The sequence below is a fragment of the Dendropsophus ebraccatus genome, chromosome 6, assembly GCF_027789765.1.
Source record: "Dendropsophus ebraccatus isolate aDenEbr1 chromosome 6, aDenEbr1.pat, whole genome shotgun sequence".
Lineage (NCBI taxonomy): Eukaryota > Metazoa > Chordata > Amphibia > Anura > Hylidae > Dendropsophus > Dendropsophus ebraccatus.
The window spans coordinates 120,040,127-120,063,208 of record NC_091459.1 but is presented as its reverse complement, the minus strand read 5'-3'; the positions used below and the strand labels follow the sequence as shown (position 1 = coordinate 120,063,208).

At 45.0% G+C, this 23,082-nt stretch overlaps 1 protein-coding gene across 3 annotated transcripts in view; it reads left to right on the top strand.

The window, feature by feature from the left end:
• NCOA1 (nuclear receptor coactivator 1) overlaps window positions 1-23,082 on the top strand; it is a 120,145-nt gene that overhangs the window by 57,225 nt on the left and 39,838 nt on the right. For all 3 annotated transcript variants that reach the window (XM_069975770.1, XM_069975768.1, XM_069975767.1), the window contains exons 4-6: window positions 11,614-11,714; window positions 19,457-19,634; window positions 19,930-20,109. In XM_069975770.1, coding sequence (XP_069831871.1) covers window positions 11,614-11,714; window positions 19,457-19,634; window positions 19,930-20,109 — 459 coding nt within the window. The remainder of the gene's footprint in view (window positions 1-11,613; window positions 11,715-19,456; window positions 19,635-19,929; window positions 20,110-23,082) is intronic.

Genomic DNA, 23,082 nt, shown 5'->3' with positions numbered 1-23,082 from the left:
AGGTAACCGTAAGTGGCAGCTCGCCCTCCAAGAACAAATGGAGACGCTTTTACCCTACAAATCGACGGCGGCGCTAAACTGGCCTTTTGTCGCTGTCATCTGAGCCATTCGAAGTAGTGGCCTTTCTTAAATGATATCTGCCGCTCATCCTGAGCTTCCTGGTGCATGAATAGAATGATATTCAGAATATGCAATCAATGGCTTTCTATAGCTGAAGCTTCGGCCCTCCAGCTGTTGCGGAACTACAATTCCCATCATGCCTGGACAGCCAAAGCCGAAGGCTTTGGCTGTTCCGGCATGATGGGAATTGTAGTTCAGGAACAGCTGGAGAGCCTTCGGTCCTGGCATACTGGATCTATGTGTTCTTATTACTGGGGTTATTGGAAATCTTCCTCCCTCGCTGTCTGGTGACCATATAGTAGAGCTCCCCCCTTCCTCTTATGGCATCCTCCTCCGGAATCATCTTTTGTTCCTCCGTTTTGTATATAAAGTTGTGTTGTGTTGTCGGATAATCCTCGCCCTGCACGCTCTTTAGTGGTGGAGACGCAGGCGGCACACAAAGCATAAAGACGCGGTCACAAGGAGCCCCTTTATGTCTGATCTCCTTGAGCGGATTAATGGAGCGACTTGGTTTTAGCGCGGCAGCAGCGGCGGTGACTCGGTGACTTGTGTCATTGTGTTCGCGTCGTTTGACTCCTCTAATTGAGATAAATCTTGGACCCATTACTGGGGGGGGAAGGGGGAGTCGTATGCTGGCGGTGATGCATAAGTCACAACGACCCTTCTATAGGCAGGTGAATGGGGGGGGGATTATGTAAACGGGGGCGACCTTTTAATGTATAAGTTCAACTGGAGGCGACGCTGTGATTTACGTAAAACCTCTAATCTGCCATGGCTTTAATGTGTAAACACAATGGCCTGACTACAGAGAACAATAGCAGGCAGGGAGGGGGGCCATATATAATATATTCATATGGTTCTTTACATTGGACGTTACCTGTAGTTGTCCATTCAGCCGTCTTTAGCCGTTCTTATCACTTAACATCTAGGTGGTATTACTATTCACAACCCACACAGGAGCTGTAACAATGGCTGCAGCCTGCCGCAGTGCATCATGGGCTTATTAAAGGGGCACTCCGGCGAAAAAGAAGTTTTCTTTCAAATCAAATGGTGTACGAAACCTATATAGATACGTAAAATTCTTCTATTTAAACATCTCCAGTCTTCCTGTACTTATCAGCTGATGTATGTCCTACAGGAAGTGGTGTATTCTTTCCAGTCTGACACAGTGCTCTCTGCTGCCACCTCTGTCAATGACAAGAACTGTCCAGAGCAGCAGCAAATCCCCATAGAAAACCTCTCCTGCTCTGGACAGTTCCTGACATGGACAGAGGTGGCACCCTGGAAAGAATACACCACTTTCTGCAGAACATACAGCAGATGATAAGTACTGTAAAACTTGAAATTTTTAAATAGAAGTAAATTACAAATCTATATAACTTTCTGGCCACAGTTGATTTAAAAGATTTTTTTATTGCTGGAGTACTCCTTTAAAAAGATATTATACTAGGATAGAGTGGGCTGGGATGAAACCATTCATACCCTAAACACGGGCAGAAGTTGCAGTCTAACCTGTGATTGGCCCGGATTAACACATGTGGCATTGGAGCCCACTTTGTAGTCTGGCTGGGAGACACCTTCAGGTCCCTGCTCCCTCTCGCTGTAGGCCCAGTTCAGCTCTCATTCAGTGCTGGGATTTCTTGCTAAGAGAGGGGGAGAGAGAGATGCATCTGACTATCCACATAGGTGAAATACTGGATCAAGCAATGTTACAACACAGCTGGTTTATGGGACGGTATACAGTCCATGGTAGGTTGTTGTTCTGTGTCATCCATGGTCCCTGGTGGGCGTCTGTTTTCACTTATGATCATAGCTACCTGTATGGCAGACATCTATCCCCGGCCTGTCCTCATCTCCCGGGGCCACAATTATTACATTGGGTTAGTGAAGACGTCTCTCTCTCTCTCTCTCTCTCTCTCCCTCGCTCTTTCTTTCTCTCCACGCTGAAGGAAAAATTATTCCTCAAGGTGAAAACCTTAATCTGATAAGATGACTTTCCTCATTAGTCAGCGGTTACACTGTAACATTACCCGGAGACCTCACACAGCTGGAAGTTTCCTCCCTATAGCCCAGCGCCAATACATTCCAGCTTCCATTATAGATCTTATATACAGCTGAGGGTTTGTTACAGCTGCATACAGTCATCTGTGACTCCGGATGGACACACATTACTTCCAATCACATTGTACATAGCTAGTCCTGCTCTCAGCTGAGAGGTGATACAATGGTATGCAGCGTAGACAATGCTCTGTGAGCTCTACAGACTGATACATTGTACATAGCTAGTCCTGCTCTCAGCTGAGAAGTGATACAATGGTATCCAACGTAGACAATGCTCTGTGAGCTCTACAGACTGATACATTGTACATAGCTAGTCCTGCTCTCAGCTGAGAAGTGATACAAATGTATCCAGTGTAGACAATGCTCTGTGAGCTCTACAGCTTGATACATTGTACATAACTAGTCCTGCTCTCAGCTGAGAAGTGATACAATGGTATCCAGTCTAGACAATGCTCTGTGAGCTAAACAGCCCAGACTCCATACTGATACACTGTACATAGCTAGTCCTGCTCTCAGCTGAGAAGTAGATACAATTGTATCCAGTGTAGGCAATGCTCTGTGAGCTAAGCAGCCCGTATTCCAGCCTGATACATTGTACATAAATCAGGCTAACTAAATAACTGAACGCTGTGTGTGAATAGGCACTTTAAAAAGAACCTTTCAGATCTTAGGTGCTATGCAGATGGGCCCCAGGACCTGACACCTGTCCTTCCCACCTGTCAGGTGAATATTAATAATGTAATGTGTGAGCTGAGGAGCTGTTAGGGATAGGGAGGAATCCCCCTTTAAGGACCCCAGTCCAATAGCCAGGTCGAGGAGGAGCTACAAAGAGAGTGCTGATCCAGAGCACCCCACACATCCATGCATTACATTGAACACCTTGTAATACTTCCTTTGCCCTGTGGCGGCGCTGCAGGAGAATTGAACATGATCACTGAGATCCAGGCGTCAGGACATTTTTTCCACAACAGAGGACCGCAGGTCCCCTGAGTGTCACGGCCAAGGATTGTGGAAACTTTTTGTATCTATTTAGCTCTATATTTCAGGTGTATATTGTCTTATCCCTGAGAAGTCTTTAGCTGGAGTGACAGGAACCCTAGTGGGCTCCCTCCTGACCCCACCCCAACACCACCTTCTCCCTGGGATGAGAGTCAGTCAATGGAATCTATAGAGAATGGTTGTCAGCGAGCTCCACGCTCATTAACTATGCCAATAGAATGGTCATATAGCATGTGACACGTCCAATCCATATGTCAGGATAAATATAACACAAGGACAAGGAGAGCGCCCCCCCAGTGGATAAATATACAATGCACCCTAATTCTCCATAGATCTCTCAGGGTTTATCATTGTATAATTATAGCCACTCATGTTTGCTGCCATGGGGTGAACCTACATGGGTTGTAGTAGTACAGTAGGTATACTATATATATACCATAAATAATATAGATGGGGGGGCTGTGCCAGGTCTTGTATTAGGGCCCCAGGGGTTTTAGGTTACACTTCAGGTGCTCGCTATATCCCAGCTCCTGTCATCTGCTCCCGGAATGAGAATACATAGGAGCGCAGGTGTCACATATGTAACCCAATAGAGAGCATGGAAAATCACATAGCATTTTTAGAGGAGATATACTGTATAATTTATGGCTTGGAGTTGGCTGCCTGCCCAGGATACTGTAACACGGGAAGGCAGCGAGCCACCATCCCGAATTCCTGTCCACCCCAAACCCCCATAGTCCTGCTGTTTATGCAACCTGAAGAATCCATAAGTCTGATCTCATCCTGAGGACCCCCTCCACCCCCACCCCACCCACCGTCCTAACACCATATAAGATTATTGATGGGAGCTGGTAACAAGAAATGGAAACAGGGCGAGATGACAATGGGGGCTGGAAATTCGAGAGATAGCCGGCTCTTAATGAATAGTTTTGGCGCCGCAGTGTCTTAAATGTAACCTGTCGGGGCCTCGCTAATGACTATGTAGGAAACGGTCGTTAAAAGATTGAGCTGAATGGAGTCCTATCTGTATGAGATTACCGAAAGACCCAAGGATATCAACACTGTGACCCTAAAAAAGGTCTCGGGATAGGATGGGCAGACCAGATGTAAGCGACAGAAACAAGAAGTCCCAGCATGGGATGGGCAGAGACAGGAGGCCACGGCAAAGGATGGGCAAACATGAGATGTCTCAGGATAGGATAAGCAGAAATGAGGGGTAATAGGATGGGCAATAAAGACAGGTACTGGGATGGGAAGAAACAGGAGGTCCCAGCAGAGGATGGGCAAACATGAGATGTCTCAGGATAGGATGGGCAGAAATGAGGGATCCTGGGATGGGCAACAAAGACAGCTACTGGGATGGGATGAGCAGAATCAGGAGGTCCCAGCAGAGGATGGGCAAACATGAGATGTCTCAGAATGGGATGGGCAGAAATCAGAGGTCCTAGGATGGGCATCAAAGACAGCTACTGGGATGGGCAGAAATGGGAGGTCCTGGCAGAGGATGGGCAAACATGCAATGTCTCAGAATGGATTAGACAGAAACTAGAGGTCCTGGGATGGGCAAAAACTAGATGTCTCAGTATGGACAGAAACAAGGGGTCCCAGAATGGGATCGACAGAAACCACAAGTCCTTGGATAGGCTGAAACGAAGGGTCTCAGGATAGGATGGTCAGAAACAAGAGGTCCTGGAATAAGAGAAGAAGAGTAGCTCCGCTAGTAAATGGACTAGTCTGTCTGTGCTGGGTCAGGAATCAAAAAGAAAGTTTGCCCCCCACTCCCGAAGCCCCACCCCATCAGCAGTGTTGAGATCAAGGGTCTTGAAGCCTGTCAAGATGACCCACCAAGCAGTTCATAATCTTCTATTTCAGACCCTACAAACTTTACAGCTGCTCCTAGGTGCCCCATTTACATGGAGTTTTATCAGATCCTTGTGGAAGACTTTATATACAACATATAATACATCCGCCATCTAAGGGCCCTATTCCACCGGATGACCGTCCGCATAATCGTTAATGATTAACGATCTCAAACGACCGCTATTGCGAAACACCTGAAAACGTTCACTCATTTCCATGAAACGATAATCGTTACTTATGATCGTATTTGCGCTCGTTTTTTCTTTGCTATTTCTTCGCTATTGCGTTCGTATCTACTGCGAACGACTGAACAACGTCTTATTCAATGCGAACGATTTGCGAACGAGCAACGATAAAAATAGGTCCAGGTCTTATAAAGCGATCAATGATTTCTCGTTCGGTCGTTAATCGTCAACCGAGCGATTATCGTTTAGATTCGAACGATTTAACGATAATCTGAACGATAATCGTCTGGTGGAATAGGGCCCTAAGGCTCTATTCACAACACTTTTTAAGCATATGTGACTTATTTAGACGTCTGCAGGCCGTCAAAAAAGGTTACTGGTGGACACCACCATGAGTTCATTGACTATAATGGACCAAATGCATTGTGTATATTCAGTCCATAACCAGAACCACCCAATCTTCATTACAAGGAGCCTGCATACAGCAGCCTAGATCCCCGTGACTATGACAAGCCTTTGGGGAATACTGGGCTTAGCTCCAGTTCAATCCTTAATATTTGGGAGGTGTGCTGTAACACTGGGGTAGTTATTACACCGCATTATGTCATATTATGTGACACTCACTGTATAAAGACACCTGCAAGCCAATCTGTAATCCCAGCATGAAAGCCGAGAACCGTGTTACATCCCCGAGACGGCCAAACCAACTGCGGCCAGTCACTGGCAGGATCTGTCCACGTGAGGTGATTACCAGTGACCGTATAACTATATGAATGAGTAATTCCGCATACTTCAGAGCTGAAATCAACCAGCATTCCCTGCTTATTCAGTGTCTCAGTATACAAGCTCACTGGCCACCCTATTCTTTCCTATTGACAGTGGACCCTTTCTCTTGCGATCAGTGGGGGTCCCACCAACCAGCTACTTATCAGAGGATAAATTATAATTCAAGCATAATCCCTTTAAGTGGGTGGGTTACACTTCACTTTTAGCTTTAGTAAAATCGTGTTAGTCACATGACTTCAGCCGCCGTGGTGACTCCCAGTGACTGCAAGAATTCCAACATGGTGCTAATATATTGGTCGCAGTATCCTGGTATTGCTGCTACTATGTATCTTTGAAATGAACAGAGCTGCGATTCCACTTTTAACCTGTGGACTAATGTGGTGCTGTATTTGCAAAAAAAAAAAGGCAGTCATGTTTTTTAAATCAATAGAGAGTGGTGACCATTGGGGTGGGGGGTTAAGAATTCCGACATGAGTGTATCATGACTTTCCCCTCTATAGGAAAGTACTCACAGTGACGTGACCAAACACGTTGCGCTTTTCCTTTAAGCCAAGTAATACTGAGTTGGTATTGATGCCATTGTATGCCTCCCTACGTTGGCGTGCCGCCAGGTTAACACTTGCCTCTCAGTGTTTAATTAATGCAGCTTGAAAGCCGCCACTGCCGAGCCATAGCCGGAGCCGCGCCGTTCACCAATAAAAGAATGAGCTCCAGATAGAGCGTCTGTGCCCTACTTTGTGCCACCCCCTTTAATTAGCCTCCCTGCTCGGCATGATGTAACCCAACCTGGGCTATTGCATTACCAGCCTCCTCTGGAGCGGGGCCCCCTAGGGGTACTAATTGCTAATTGCTGTGCGTTTGCTCTCTGCGGGGCTGCGCTCCCCTCCGTTACCTGTTTTCTTTTCTCGAAATGAAAAAGCTCATTAAGGTTAAACACTCCTTTCAGGCCGGCGGACGCGCCATCAATAGTAATTAGCGCCTCCTGCACACTGGGGACCGTCTCCTTTAACGTGGGCGGAGGGGACGAGGACAGGGGGTTCGCCGACTGGTCTACACAACCTTACGTTGCTGTGAGGATTGTCTCCATTTCCTTTAGTCTGGCATTGTTATGGATTATCGGGTGGGCACAAACATGGTGAGGCCAGGCAGATTGGGGGGGATGCTGACGTGATGGCGCCATCGCTGTACAATGAACAGCTCTACATTTTTATCACAACACATATAGGACACCATCTTTGTTGCCCATAGCAACCCATCGAAGTGCAGGTGTCCTTACTATTCTTGGTTGAGAAGTGAAAGTTTTGCTGTGGTTGGTTGCTGTGGGCAAAATAGATGGCTTTCCCTTTAAACGGCTGGCATGACTCTAAGCCGGTGTCTTGATTCTTCACCTTTTCTTTAAGATCTCCGCTTGCTGTCAGTGAACGGCAACATGGAAACTGCTCCTGGCATTGTTGTGAGGCTTTGCTACTGTTGTATGTAGTATAGGGGATCTCTGTGAGCGTACTGCTCTCCATTACTGGATGATCAGAGAGGAAAGACACCGATCTTATAACCATTATATCACCATCAATAATTATCAAAAATAGTCACTAGTTATTCTTATTATCCTATTATAATTATTTAGTAATCATGTCCCCTGCTTTACTCCCATATAGTAATAATACCCCCTGCTGTGCTCCCATATAATAATAATGCCCCCTCCTGTGCCCCCTTATAGTAACAATGCCCCCCGCTGTGCTCCCATATAGTAATAATGCCCCCTGCTGTGCTCCAATAGTAATAATGCCCCCTGCTGCGCTCCCATATAGTAATAATGCCCCCTGCTGCGCTCCCATATAGTAATAATGCCCCCTGCAGCGCTCCCATATAGTAATAATGCCCCCTCCTGTGCCCCCATATAGTAATAATGCCCCCCACTGTGTTCCCATATAGTAATAATGCCCCCTGGTATACTCCCATATAGTAATAATGCCCCCTGCTTCACTCCCATATAGTAATAATGCCCCCTGCTGCGCTCCCATATAGTAATAATGCCCCCTGCAGCGCTCCCATATAGTAATAATGCCCCCTCCTGTGTCCCCATATAGTAATAATGCCCCCCACTGTGTTCCCATATAGTAATAATGCCCCCTGCTATACTCCCATATAGTAATAATATCCCCTTCTGTGCTCCCATATAGTAATGATGCCCCTGGTTTTGCCGTCATATAGTAATAATGCCCTCTGCTGTGCTCCCAGATAGTAATAATGCCCCCTGCTGTGCTCCCATATAGGAATAATGCCCACTGCTGTGCTGTCATATAGTAATAATGCCCCCTGCTGTGCCCCCATATAGTAAAAATGTCCCCTGCTGTGTCCCTATATAGTAATAATTCCCCATGCTGTGCCCCCATATATTTTTAATGCCCCCTGCTGTGCCCCAATATAGTAATAATACCCTTTGCTGTTTCCCATATAGTAATAATGCTTTATCTCCCATTGATTTCATTCTTATCTATCTATCATCTATCTATCATGTATATATATATACATTTACACGTAGATTTCAAATGTCACCCCTGCGGTTAAGTGTTAAGCTTTGTTGGAGGGTCCATATATCCAGGCTGTGACTGTATAACCAGAAGACGTCTGCTGTCTGAGTTGTGAGTGAAGTCTGTGATGTAAGATGTGAGTGAGTAGGGGTCTCTGATAATCCAGACCCCAATGTTGATTACACCGATTAGAGGAATTATACTGTATATATATATATTACAGTGTATCATAGAGGCCACAGCTATATCCCTTGGTGTGTCTGACAATGTGGAGTCAGATGTCTGTAGAAGATGTGAATGTGATGGAAGAAAACGCCGGAGCTTTCCAGGGCTGCTGATGTAGCTGCTCCTGCCGGGACCCCCTCCCCCCGCGGTGACACTGCATTGTCCTCAGATGAACCGTCACTTTTCTCTATACCCTCCAGCTATTGTGTTCATATTGTATCTATAGAGAGCGGCAGCCATGAATACATAGTGTGAGCGGGGACCAGCGCTCCCATTGGCTAGTAAACAGGGATAATGGCGGGGGAGGGGGGGCTACGCCTGGATGGAGATTCCTACTGCAAGATCATGTGGCATATATACCATGCTGTTCATTATAAGAATATTACAAGCCACAGGTGAATTGTGCGGCAATGTATAGACACAAGGCCACAGATTCTCTGTAATACTCTCTCCCTGGCTGCTGCAGAACCCTCCGTGACAGAGCCCACCTGCAGATTAATGGCCGCCCTGTGCCAAAGCATAGGGAGCTGGTGAGACCAACATACCCTGAGGGTAGTATGTCTCTCTATGGGGTCCACTGCCAATATGGTGGCGGGAAGGCGCAGGTTCTAGAAGGAGGTAGGATAAGGACACATCCAGGGTAGGGGAGAAGTCTATGGTATATCACAGACCATGACAGAAACTGACATATTGTGCCACTATAGCCACTGTGTTCTCCTCTTCCCCCAGCAGGATGGGCAGTTTCTCTTTCTTCCTCCTCCATGGAGAAGATCAGGGAGTCCCCTTAAGTATGTGTCCCTCACTCTATACTGATGCAACATGTATTGGGTACTGCCCAGGCAGTATGAGGGTATAAGTATATGGAAGGGGCTCTGTAGTCATTGTTGCTATGGAGACCCCACTATGGTGCCCACCTTCTGTATTGTCTCTGTCTTCTAGGCCCTGTAGTAAATTGTTGGCCTATCCTAAAATAGCCAGACGCAGCAGGATTTCCTGAGCTTCCGCCATTCCTTCCTCTTCCTTTCAATCACAGCTCCTTTTCCTGAGGAGCACATCTTCCGCGGTCACCCTGTCGCAGCCGCCTTCCTGAGGGGTCTTGGCACCGGCACCACCACACACTGCTGGGTTATGTAATGTGCTGGCGGGTCCTGGGCCTCATCTGTCCTCCTCCTCACAAGCTGCTGAAGGATCCCACAAGATAGCAAGGAGAAGGTGGCCAGCCAGACGGTTCCGGGGACTCACCCCGCATATACCGCCATATAGCAGCTGCCTAGTATGGCACCGCACTCCTGTCTGGGAGGACGCTACAAGCCATGACAGACTGCTGGCGTGACTGTCACAATACCACCCAAGACATATCCATCTATCTATCTATCTATCAATCTTGCTGATCATTTCCTACTGATCCATACATCTCTTCCCTATGTTCTAGTTCTTTCTCCTCTCTCACTATTGTTGGGTTCTGCGGGTAACCTTGAGGCGGTGGATGTATGTGCCCCCTCCCCGGTCCCGGTGTGTAATGTATTCCGCTGGCGTCCCCCGGGGATTGCAGCAAGTGCTTTTAGAAGATAGAAACTTACAGATTGGCATCTAATGAAATTTAGTATTTAAGTCCATTACAGTAAGTGGCTGTGTGTGTGTGGGCGCCGCTGACACGTCTGTCTCCTCACAAAGGGGGGGGGGGGGCTCTACTGACTCTAATCTGCAGTACCTGAAATGGGAAGACAATTCCTATTAGATCTCAGCGGAGCTCCTCCATGAGCCATCACCCAGCTTTCCCACACCCCTGAACGGCAGATTTATTTAGTTTTACACTGATACTGATACCAGGTGATGGGTCACTGTAGAGCTGTAAACATATGACTGTCTAGACTGGATGAAATTGTAACAAACCCTCAGATGTGGGGTGCGTCAATCAGTGTTGTCAGCCTCCACAATTTCATTATTGCAATCATTAAAAGGGTGTCAAATCAGCTGGTGTCAGAACGTTAGATAGATTTGTAATTTACTTCTATTTAAAAATCTATAGTCTTCCAGTACTTATTAGCTGCTGTATGTCCTGCAGAAAGTAGTGGATTCTTTCCAGTCTGACAGAGTGCTCTCTGCTGCCACCTCTCTCCATGTCAGGAACTGTCCAGAGCAGTCACAAATCCCCATAGAAAACCTCTGCTACTTTGGACAGTTTCTGACATGGGGTGGGTTCACCCCTGCTCATGGCTGCGCAAATCTCCGCCTGTGCCATAGACTCCATTCTATAGTCAGGCAGATTCTGCCATCCAGCCAAAGAATTCTTTGGGTGGACGGTGGAATTTGCCCAACCATAGAATGGAGTCTATGGCACGGGCAGAGATGCGCGTGGATGCGAGCGGGGGTGAGCGACGGAATCCGCCACGGGTCATCTAAACGCACCCATGGACAGAGATGGAAGGAGAGAGCACTGTGTCATTTTTTTAAATTACACATCTCTATAAGGGCCCTATTACACCAAACGATTAACCCCTGCTCCTGACAGGTCGGCGCTTGCTTGCTCCTTAATACGGCCTTAACTTTCTGACACCAGTTGTTTCGAAATAAATTTTAAAAAAATCACATTCCCATTTGAAGCCAAAAAATTGGTATGGGGGCACTGTGAGGAACTATTCCAGTTCCTTTGAGTGTAAGCTCTTAGGATCAGAGCAGTGTCCGTCTGTTCACGTAAGGGTAGTATGTGATATAAGCAGAACATGTATACAGTATATATACCCTGAAGGAACATGTATATACAGTATATGATCTAGCGCTTTGTACTGAAGGGGGTACTGGCACCACGAATCCCAGTCTGATACTTAGTTATTTCTATCTTGCAGAGAAAACTTCTGGCATCGATGACGACGTTCAGAAATCTGACATCTCGTCCAGCAGCGGAGGAGTCATTGAGAAGGAGTCGCTGGGTCCTCTACTCCTGGAGGTAGGTGACCCCCCTGTGCATGAGGTGTCTGTACAGTGTGTGGTGTGTATAGAGGGGTGGATATGCTGACATTGTGGTGTGACTCCAAAGGACTGCTGGGATATAATGATTATTTGGGGTCAATGTGTACATACATTACTGATCCTGAGTTACATCCTGTATTATACTCCAGAGCTGCACTCACTATTCTGCTGGTGGGTCACTGTGTACAAACATTACATTACTTATACTGATCCTGATTCACGTGGCCCCATAGCAAAAAATGTAAGGGGCCCCCTCCCCTACGCACAACAAAAAGCAATATACACACACAGTATATGCTCTGTTATGTTCCTGGCTGCAGCCACAAGAGTGACTGGCAGAGCAGAGAGCCAATGGCTGCTTGCTATGAGTCCACTGTTTTTACCTATAAGGGCCCATTAGGAGCCCTTATGGTTAAATACATAGGTGCAGGAGCAGACTACCTTCTGCTTAACCCCTTAGTACTGCAGTGTGTAAGTGACCCAAAGTTCAGAAGACAAAGAGATATCTGCTTTACTGTTCCACTGTTCTACAGCTGCAAGTGCAGAGGTCAGGGGTTATCAGAGCAGTGAAGCAGAGATCTGTCTTTTGCTTGTTAACCCTTTTTTTGTGTTGCAGCATGTAAGTTAACACTGGGTCACTTACTTACACTTACATACTGCAGTACATAAGCAGAAGGACACACACTCTTATCTTCTCCCCTGGGCCCCCCTCCTGCACTGGCCCCATAGCAACTTACTACCCTGCCTCTATGGTAGCTACGCCACTGATTATACTCCAGAGCTGCACTCATTATTCTGCTGCTGCTAGAGTCACTGTGTATATACATTGTGGTGATATACAGAGCAGTATGGATGTATACAGTGATAATACTCCGTTGCCGCCATCTATCGCATCCCAGTCTGGATCCAGTGCAGAAATAGATGTTGCTTAGCAACCTGCCTCGTCAGCGAGTCACTAATGGCCACGTTTCCTGTGAGTGACACGCTGGATCTGTCTGTGTCATGCTGTCAGTCTGTATAACGATGATCCAGGGATCAGTGATTGTCAGTCTGCGCCATCCTGGCATGTCTGGAGTTAGGGGGGTCTCTCCCCCAGGACCCTCGATCAGATGATCATAGACAAACCTTTTGACTTGCAGAAGATGTACCTTCTTTATTCCATACATCATACACTGAAGCAGCAGGGGGTGAAGCTGAGGTCTTGTGTAACCTCTGGCTGTGACTGGAGTGTATAGACTGATACAGTTTCTATATGATACAGCCTGTGTGGGTGGATTATGGCCTTGGAGGGGTTAACCTGTCGTGTTCCAGCTCCGTAGATAGCGGCAGGTGCAGGGCAGCTGGCTCATAGGAGTTCAGGCCTTCAGTCACATATGTTGCTGTTTCCTCACTGGGTAAAACGTGTGAGTGTCCTTGTCTGCTGTATCTTAACTGGGGAACAGGTGTGTTCCCTCCAGCGTGGCTCTTCCAGGCCACGTCCACCAGAAACAGCGCCTCTCCTGTCCTCAGTTTGATTGTGATTTTGCATCTCAGTTCCCTTGAAGTGAATGAAGCTGAATTGTAATACCACACACAACCTGAGGACAGGGGTGGCGCTTTTTTTTTTTTTTTTTGCAAAAAAGTAGCTTTTCTTTCTTTAATTCCAGATAACCCCTTTATTATAACTTAAAAACTTTATCTACAAGTTTCCCATATACTTTGCATTTCAATTTCTCAATCTGAGTATGAACATCCAGAGTTTATTAACCCTTCCTGTTCTAATACTTCTCAGAGCGCTACCGTGCAGGTTATAGCATCCCTCCTCTGCACCCTAAGAAATCGGTGATGTTCCCATCAATATTGTGTCACCCCATAGGGCAGCACCTTGTCTTCCGTACGGAGTTAACACCATTATGTTAGTTGTGCAGAGCTGGTGGTGGTCGCTCCCCGTTACCCTGAGCCCCAGGAGCTTACACTCTAAGCTGCAGAGATGCAGCTTTGCCGACAGTGTATCAGTAGCACTATTAATGAGAAGGAATGATCCCAGCACACGGAGCCGGCTCCGTCATCAGCAGGGCCTGCGGTTTGTGTCTCCCGCCAGCACATTATTACACATGTAAATCTTCCCCGCCGCTCTTAAATGCAGGATAATTGGAGCGGGATCAAATAATGGAATCACCAGAGCGGATCTTCACGGCTCTGATCGCCAGGAGTCAACAGGAAGGTGTGTGATCAAATAGCTGCCAGGCAAGGCCATGCCGCTCACAGGTGACACACAGCTACTGTCTTAAAGGGACACCACAGCCTTATCCTACATCATGTGTCAGTGTGAACTTACTCATATAATAGGCACACAATGCTTTTCACTATGTAAAGAATACAAAAAATTATTTATGAAAGTGCCCCTCTAAGGATCACACTGGTATGTTTGGTGCAGGGCCTAAGGGGGCAGAGCATGACTAATCTTTTTACTGACCTGAAAATTTTCTGGTGTCATGCTCTACCCCCCACAGAATAGCACCATCCAGTGGTCGGTTATTATGATGGATGGTCACAGAATAGCACCATCTAGTGGTCAGTTATTTTGAAGGATAGTAACAGAATAGCACCATCTAGTGGTCAGTTATTTTGAAGGATAGTAACAGAATAGCACTATCTAGTGGTCAGTTATTTTGAAGGATAGTAACAGAATAGCACCATCTAGTGGTCAGTTATTTTGAGGGATAGTAACAGAATAGCACCATCTAGTGGTCAGTTATTTTGAAGGATAGTAACAGAATAGCACCATCTAGTGGTCAGTTATTTTGAGGGATAGTAACAGAATAGCACCATCTAGTGGTCAGTTATTTTGAAGGATAGTAACAGAATAGCACCATCTAGTGGTCAGTTATTTTGAGGCATAGTAACAGAATAGCACCATCTAGTGGTCAGTTAACATGATGGATAGTAACAGAATAGCACCATCTAGTGATCAGTTATTATGATGGATAGTGATAGAATAGCACCATCTAGTGGTCAGTTATTATGATGGATAGTCATAGAATAGCACCATCTAGTGGTCAGTTATTATGATGGATAGTCATAGAATAGCACCATCTAGTGGTCAGTTATTATGATGGATAGTCATAGAATAGCACCATCTAGTGGTCAGTTATTATGAGGCATAGTCATAGAATAGCACCATTTAGTGGTCTGGTATTATGATAGATAGTAACAGAATAGCACCATCTAGTGGTCAGTTTTTATGAGGCATAGTCATAGAATAGCACCATCTAGTGGTCTGGTATTATGATAGATAGTAACAGAATAGCACCATCTAGTGGTCTGGTATTATGAAGGATAGTAACAGAATAGCACCATCTAGTGGTCAGTTTTTATGAGGCATAGTAACAGAATAGCACCACCTAGTGGTCAGTTAACATGATGGATAGTAACAGAATAGCACCATCTAGTGATCAGTTATTATGATGGATAGTGATAGAATAGCACCATCTAGTGGTCAGTTATTATGATGGATAGTCATAGAATAGCACCATCTAGTGGTCAGTTATTATGATGGATAGTCATAGAATAGCACCATCTAGTGGTCAGTTATTATGATGGATAGTCATAGAATAGCACCATCTAGTGGTCAGTTATTATGATGGATAGTCATAGAATAGCACCATCTAGTGGTCAGTTATTATGAGGCATAGTCATAGAATAGCACCATTTAGTGGTCTGGTATTATGATAGATAGTAACAGAATAGCACCATCTAGTGGTCAGTTTTTATGAGGCATAGTCATAGAATAGCACCATCTAGTGGTCTGGTATTATGATAGATAGTAACAGAATAGCACCATCTAGTGGTCTGGTATTATGAAGGATAGTAACAGAATAGCACCATCTAGTGGTCAGTTTTTATGAGGCATAGTAACAGAATAGCACCACCTAGTGGTCAGTTAACATGATGGATAGTAACAGAATAGCACCATCTAGTGATCAGTTATTATGATGGATAGTGATAGAATAGCACCATCTAGTGGTCAGTTATTATGATGGATAGTGATAGAATAGCACCATCTAGTGGTCAGTTATTATGATGGATAGTCATAGAATAGCACCATCTAGTGGTCAGTTATTATGATGGATAGTCATAGAATAGCACCATCTAGTGGTCAGTTATTATGATGGATAGTCATAGAATAGCACCATCTAGTGGTCAGTTATTATGATGGATAGTCATAGAATAGCACCATCTAGTGGTCAGTTATTATGATGGATAGTCATAGAATAGCACCATCTAGTGGTCAGTTATTATGAGGCATAGTCATAGAATAGCACCATTTAGTGGTCTGGTATTATGATAGATAGTAACAGAATAGCACCATCTAGTGGTCTGGTATTATGAAGGATAGTAACAGAATAGCACCATCTAGTGGTCAGTTTTTATGAGGCATAGTCATAGAATAGCACCATCTAGTGGTCTGGTATTATGATAGATAGTAACAGAATAGCACCATCTAGTGGTCAGTTAATATGAAGAATAGTATTTTTGCATAAAACCTGAGCTCTAGGGGGAAGATTTATCAAACATGGTGTAAAGTGAAACCGGCTCAGTTGCCTCTAGCCACCAATCAGATTCCACCTTTCATTTTCCAAAGAGTCTGTGAGGAATGAAAGGTGTAATCTGATTGGTTGCTAGGGGCAACTGAGCCAGTTTCACTGTACACCATGTTTGATAAATCTCCCCCTAGGTGTTGATGTTTTTATGATTCTCAATGACTTATAACTAGATGGCGCTGTACATAATAACTCACCCCTGGACGGTTCTGTTCTTCACAGTAACTAACCACTAGGTGGTGTTATTAAATGACCACACGGTATGATACAGCAGCTCGGCAGACCCTATCTTACAAGACACATTGACATACACTGTTGCAGCAGTCTGTATCACACAGTAGGATTGGATACACTGGATCAACAGGCAGTATCACACGTGATAGGATTAGATGATGTGACTCAGCACATAGTATCACACTTGATAAGATTAGATACACCAACTCTGCAAAAAGTATTGCACCTAAAAGGTTTTGATACAAAGGTCAGAAGACACTTTAACATATTAGGCTTAGATACAGTAGCTAAGCAGTCCATGTCTCCTGGGCTATTTTTCTGTAAACATGGGGGGCACATACTTATGCTGAGCCCACAAGGTGTGTGGTACACTCTCATAATGTCTCACATACACTCGCTTGCCTTTGAACTGTCCATGCTGTCCCTTTGTACTCTGCGGGAGTCAGGGGGTGAGGTTTGTTTTATGCTAGGACGGAGGGGGAACGTACATTCCTATAGAGGAAGAAAAGGCGATGTACAGTAATGGATGATAGAGAGGTTCCCCCGTCCACCCACATGGACCCAGGTGGGAGTCTAGAGTGACGGATATACTGGGGAGGCACGATAAAAGGAGCGCTAAGGGGCAGGAGGGAGTGTGGCAGCGATAGGGTTAACTGTATAATACCCTGTGCGCAGAAGTATAGAGAAAGAAGATATCAGTGCGGGACTAACTGTATACACTGCGTCTCCTGCAAGTGACAGTATACAGGCAGTAGAAATCAGTGTGGCAGGGAAAGGGTTAATCATATGATTCTACACTACCTGTGAGCAGCGGTGTGCAAGGAGTGGATATTAGTATGGCACAGATAGAGTTAACTATGTAATTTAGCAGCCTCTGTGTGCAGGCAGCGAATATAGTGTGACACGGAAAGGGTTAACTTTATTAATACTGGGGCGCCTGTGAGTGGTGACCATATAATTCTGCAGTGTGTGGGGAGTAGATATCAGTCTGGCAGGGATGGGGATAATGTTATAATGGTGTAGTGTAGATATCAGTCTGGCAGGGATGGGGATAATGTTATAATGGTGTAGTGTAGATATCAGTCTGGCAGGGATAGGGATAATGTTATAATGGTGCAGTGTAGATATCAGTATGGCAGGGATAGGGATAATGTTATAATGGTGTAGTGTAGATATCAGTATGGCAGGGATAGGGGTAATGTTATAATGGTGCAGTGTAGATATCAGTATGGCAGGGATGGGGATAATGTTATAATGGTGTAGTGTAGATATCAGTATGGCAGGGATAGGGATAATGTTATAATGGTGCAGTGTAGATATCAGTATGGCAGGGATAGGGATAATGTTATAATGGTGTAGTGTAGATATCAGTATGGCAGGGATAGGGGTAATGTTATAATGGTGCAGTGTAGATATCAGTATGGCAGGGATGGGGATAATGTTATAATGGTGTAGTGTAGATATCAGTATGGCAGGGATAGGGATAATGTTATAATGGTGTAGTGTAGATATCAGTATGGCAGGGATGGGGTTAATGATATAATGGTGTAGTGTAGATATCAGTATGGCAGGGATAGGGGTAATGTTATAATGGTGCAGTGTAGATATCAGTATGGCAGGGATAGGGATAATGTTATAATGGTGCAGTGTAGATATCAGTCTGGCAGGGATGGGGTTAATGATATAATGGTGTGGGGAGTAGAAATCAGTCTGGCAGGGATGGGGTTAATGTTATAATCCTGCAGTGTAGATATCAGTGTGGCAGAGATGGGGTTAATGTTATAATGGTGCAGGGAGTAGATATCAGTCTGGCAGGGATGGGGTTAATGTTATAATGGTGCAGGGAGTAGATATCAGTGTGGCAGGGATAGGGAGAATGTTATAATGGTGCAGGGAGTAGATATCAGTCTGGCAGGGATGGGGTTAATGATATAATGGTGTAGTGTAGATATCAGTATGGCAGGGATGGGGTTAATGTTATAATGGTGCAGGGAGTAGATAACAGCATGGCAGGGATAGGGATAATGTTATAATCCTGCAGTGTGTGGGGAGTAGAAATCAGTCTGGCAGGGATGGGGTTAATGTTATAATCCTGCAGTGTAGATATCATTCTGGCAGGGATGGGGTTAATGATATAATGGTGCAGGGAGTAGATATCAGTCTGGCAGGGATGGGGTTAATGTTATAATGGTGCAGGGAGTAGATATCAGTCTGGCAGGGATGGGGTTAATGATATAATGGTGCTGCCCCTGCGGGGGGGAGGGGTGTCAGAGATCCCGGCATCGTTTGGGGGTTTTCCGGTGCTGGCGGCGGGGGCACTTGTTAATAATTACCGGGGTACATTAGATGCTGTTATATTAGGCCGGGGGCCAGAGAGTGAGCGCTGCTGATCACAGGCTGGAAGGGGAATGTCCTCCGCGTTCCAGGCCGTTCCCAGCCATGACATAACAAGGATGTATGCTGGCAGGACAACAACAACCATCGTACAGCTGTGTGCTCTACGTCACATCAGGCGGCGAGACACCAGGTCGGCCTTAACCCCTTCCTGACCAATGCCGGACACTGACCTGACTGCGGCTGCTCATATAGCAGCTTTACAACTCGTCACATACTACACAACAGGCATACAACGGGCAGCTCAGACACTCTGGATCCTGAGTGACCCTGATGTGTCGCCTATATCGTGGTGGTCCTAATGGTTGTCACCCAGCTTTCCCAGAAACAGATAGAAGTCAAATGTAGAATCAGAACTGATGAGGAGTATAATAAAAAAAATAACCATTAACTTTATTTTCTGAAAGGGTAATACCCCTTTAAGAATGGACAAACCCTTTAAGTGGAAAATATTTTTGAATACTATTATTTTAGTATAATTTATTTTCCCTTTTTCGATCGGCTTCAGGCTCTGGACGGTTTCTTCTTTGTTGTGAACCAGGAGGGTCGGATTGTCTTTGTCTCTGAAAATGTCACAAATTATCTGGGCTACAAGCAGGAGGAGCTGATGAAGGACAGCATCTACAGCATCCTGCACGTGGGGGACCACGAGCAGTTTGTCAAGAACTTGCTGCCCAAATCTTTAGGTAAGAAGCCAGTCGCTTGGTGGGGTTCAGGTATGACTGCGGCCATTTTGGTTTCATTTCCTGTGATCACTTCACTACTCATATCTGTACGTAGAATGAAAGTAGTCACTCAGACAGGAAGTCAGTGGTTGCTAGGCAACCTAAAGTTTTGCAGCTCCATTCCATTTAAGTGAATGGAGCTGAATTGTAATACTACACACAACGTGAGGACAGGGGTGGTGCTGTTTTTGCAAGAAAGTAAATTTGACTATTTCTTATTGTGGAGAACCCCTTTAACTCTTTGTATTTCTTATAGTCAATGGAGCCCCCTGGTCCCAAGAATCCAACAGGCGAAATAGCCATACATTAAACTGTAGAATGCTGATCCGTCCCCCGGATGATGCCGGGGCGGAGAACCAGGAGGCACGGCAACGGTACGAAGTGATGCAGTGTTTTACTGTGTCCCAACCCAAATCCTTCAAGGAGGAAGGAGAAGGTAAGGCCTGGATGACTGTCATACATGTGGTACATTGTGTGTGACTGGGGCTAAAAATAAAGGCAAAGCCTGTCACCGCTCATAGTTGTCACTTTAGTGAGCAGCTAAGGGCACTGATAGGTATCACCTTTCCTTCACACTCATAGTTGTCACGTTACTTCTTTACACAGAATTAGAAGGCTCCTGGTACTTATAGTTGTCACTTTCCTTCTTCACAGAAGGTTGGGAGACTCTCAGAGCTGATAGTTGTCACTTTCCACCTTTACACAGGATTAGATCTCTCTTCTGTAGATCACAAAGGATTAGAATACTCTGAGCACTCATAGTTGTCACTTTTTTTTTTTCTTTACATATGATATGGGATAAGGAGGCTGATAGTTGTCACTTCACATAGAATTGGGAGACTTTGAGGACTCGAAATTGTCACTTTCTTTCTACACACACCAGATTGAAAGGCTCTGAGCACTTGTAGTTGTCACCTTCATAGTCTACCCAGGATCAGACTACTCTGAGCACTTATAGTTGTCACTTTTTCATCTTCATACATGATAAGGAGGCTGGTTGGTAGTGTTCATAGTTGTCACTTTGAAGGCTCTGAGCACTCTTATAGCCCTATTTCACTACACGATTATCGTTCATAAACTCGCTCCAACGACCGCTCGTTAACTAGCACTTAACGATTTTTTTAAGCGAACGATAACACATAATACGAGTGGGAACGTGAACGATATCTGTAGTGTAACGATTTTTTGCGGTCGTTACATCGTAACATGTTCGTTTAAAACATGGGGAAATGTAGGTAGACATTTCAAGAACGACTGAAAGATTTTTTTATTCAACGAAAAGATTAGCGAATTATTGTTGAAAGACCAACAATTTTTTTTTCGACATGTTGAAAAAAAATAGGGAACGACTCAACGACGATTTCGCTGTTGTCGTTCGCTCGTTTACAGCTATTCCACAGAACGAATATCGTTAATGAGCGGTCGTTTGAACGATTTTATGAACGATAATCGTTCGAAAACGTTCCGTGGACTAGGGCCTTTAGTTGTCACCTTCTTCATTTACACAGGTTCAGAAGCTTCTGAGCACCCATTGATGTCACTTTTCATCTTTATGATAAGGATCCTGTCTTTTGTACATCGCACAGGATCAGACCACTCTAAGCTCCCATAGTTGTCACTTTCTTTCTTTGCGTAAAAGTAGAAGGCACTCATAGTTGTAACTTTGTTATTTGTCTCGGGATCAGAAGTCTCTGAGCACTCATAGTTGTCACTTTGTTAGTTGTCTCGGGATCAGAAGGCTCTGAGCACTCATAGTTGTCACTTTGTTAGTTGCCTCGGGATCAGAAGGCTCTGAGCACTCATAGTTGTCACTTTGTTAGTTGCCTCGGGATCAGAAGGCTCTGAGCACTCATAGTTGTCACTTTGTTAGTTGCCTCGGGATCAGAAGGCTCTGAGCACTCATAGTTGTCACTTTCCATTCTCATACATTATAAGCAGTCTGGCTATTTGGTGTTTATAGTTGCCACTTTTCTTATTCATATAAAAATAGAAGGCTATAAACATTTATAGCTGTCACTCTCCTAGGTCACACAAGATTAGAAAGCTATACTTTTTCATCTAGGATCTGAAAGCTCTAAGCATTCTAGTTGTCACTTTCCTTCATTACACAAGAGACTTTCACTGCTTATAGTCACCACATCCCATTTTATGTAGAATTAGAAGGCTAAGCCCTCAGAGTTGTCACTCTCCCTCAATGTGCAGGAGACCCCCAAGGGGAGATGTGCGAGCCCGGGAAGGACAGATAAATCTCCTGGTCACCGGAAGGAAACTACTCTCCTCTCCCTGATACCGCCGTTCTCCTCACTCCTGGGCACCGCTGCACACAGTGCCCTTATGGTGGTCCTAGTAATGAAGAGGACGGTAATAACAGGGAAAGGTGAATGGTATCTGCACATATGGGCTGAGATCTGTGTGAAGGAGGGCCCTGATGCCAGGTGTGTATAGGGTAGGATTCTGTTCTGAATATGTGGGAGTCTGGTGTAGGGTCTCTATAAATGGAGGTCTGGTGTAGAGTCTGTATATATAGTGGTCTGGTGTAGAGTCTGTATATATAGTGGTCTGGTGTAGGGTATGTATATATAGTGGTCTGGTGTAGGGTATGTATATATAGTGGTCTGGTGTAGGGTCTGTATAAATGAGGGTCTGGTGTAGGGTCTCTATATATAGTGGTCTGGTGTAGGGTCTGTATAGATGGGGGTCTGGTGTAGGGTCTGTATATATAGTGGTCTGGTGTAGGGTCTGTATAAATGAGGGTCTGGTGTAGGGTCTCTATATATAGTGGTCTGGTGTAGGGTCTGTATAGATGGGGGTCTGGTGTAGGGTCTGTATATATAGTGGTCTGGTGTAGGGTCTGTATAAATGAGGGTCTGGTGTAGGGTCTGTATATATAGTGGTCTGGTGTAGAGTCTGTATATATAGTGGTCTGGTGTAGGGTATGTATATATAGTGGTCTGGTGTAGGGTATGTATAAATGAGGGTCTGGTGTAGGGTCTCTATATATAGTGGTCTGGTGTAGGGTCTGTATAGATGGGGGTCTGGTGTAGGGTCTGTATATATAGTGGTCTGGTGTAGGGTCTGTATAAATGAGGGTCTGGTGTAGGGTCTGTATATATAGTGGTCTGGTGTAGGGTCTCTATAAATGGAGGTCTGGCGTAGAATCTGTATATATAGTGGTCTGGTGTACAGTCTGTATTAGGGATGTCACGATACCAGAATTTTGAGTTCGATACCGATACCAGCTTTCTTATTTCGATACTCAATACCAATTCGATACTAAATAAAGTTTAAAAAAAATAAGTAACAATACAAATATAAGCGATATACTTATTTATGTGATTTTTGATAACTTTGTTACATTTTATAGTTCGGACAATTACGCATGCAATGGATGTCAAACATGTATGTTCCT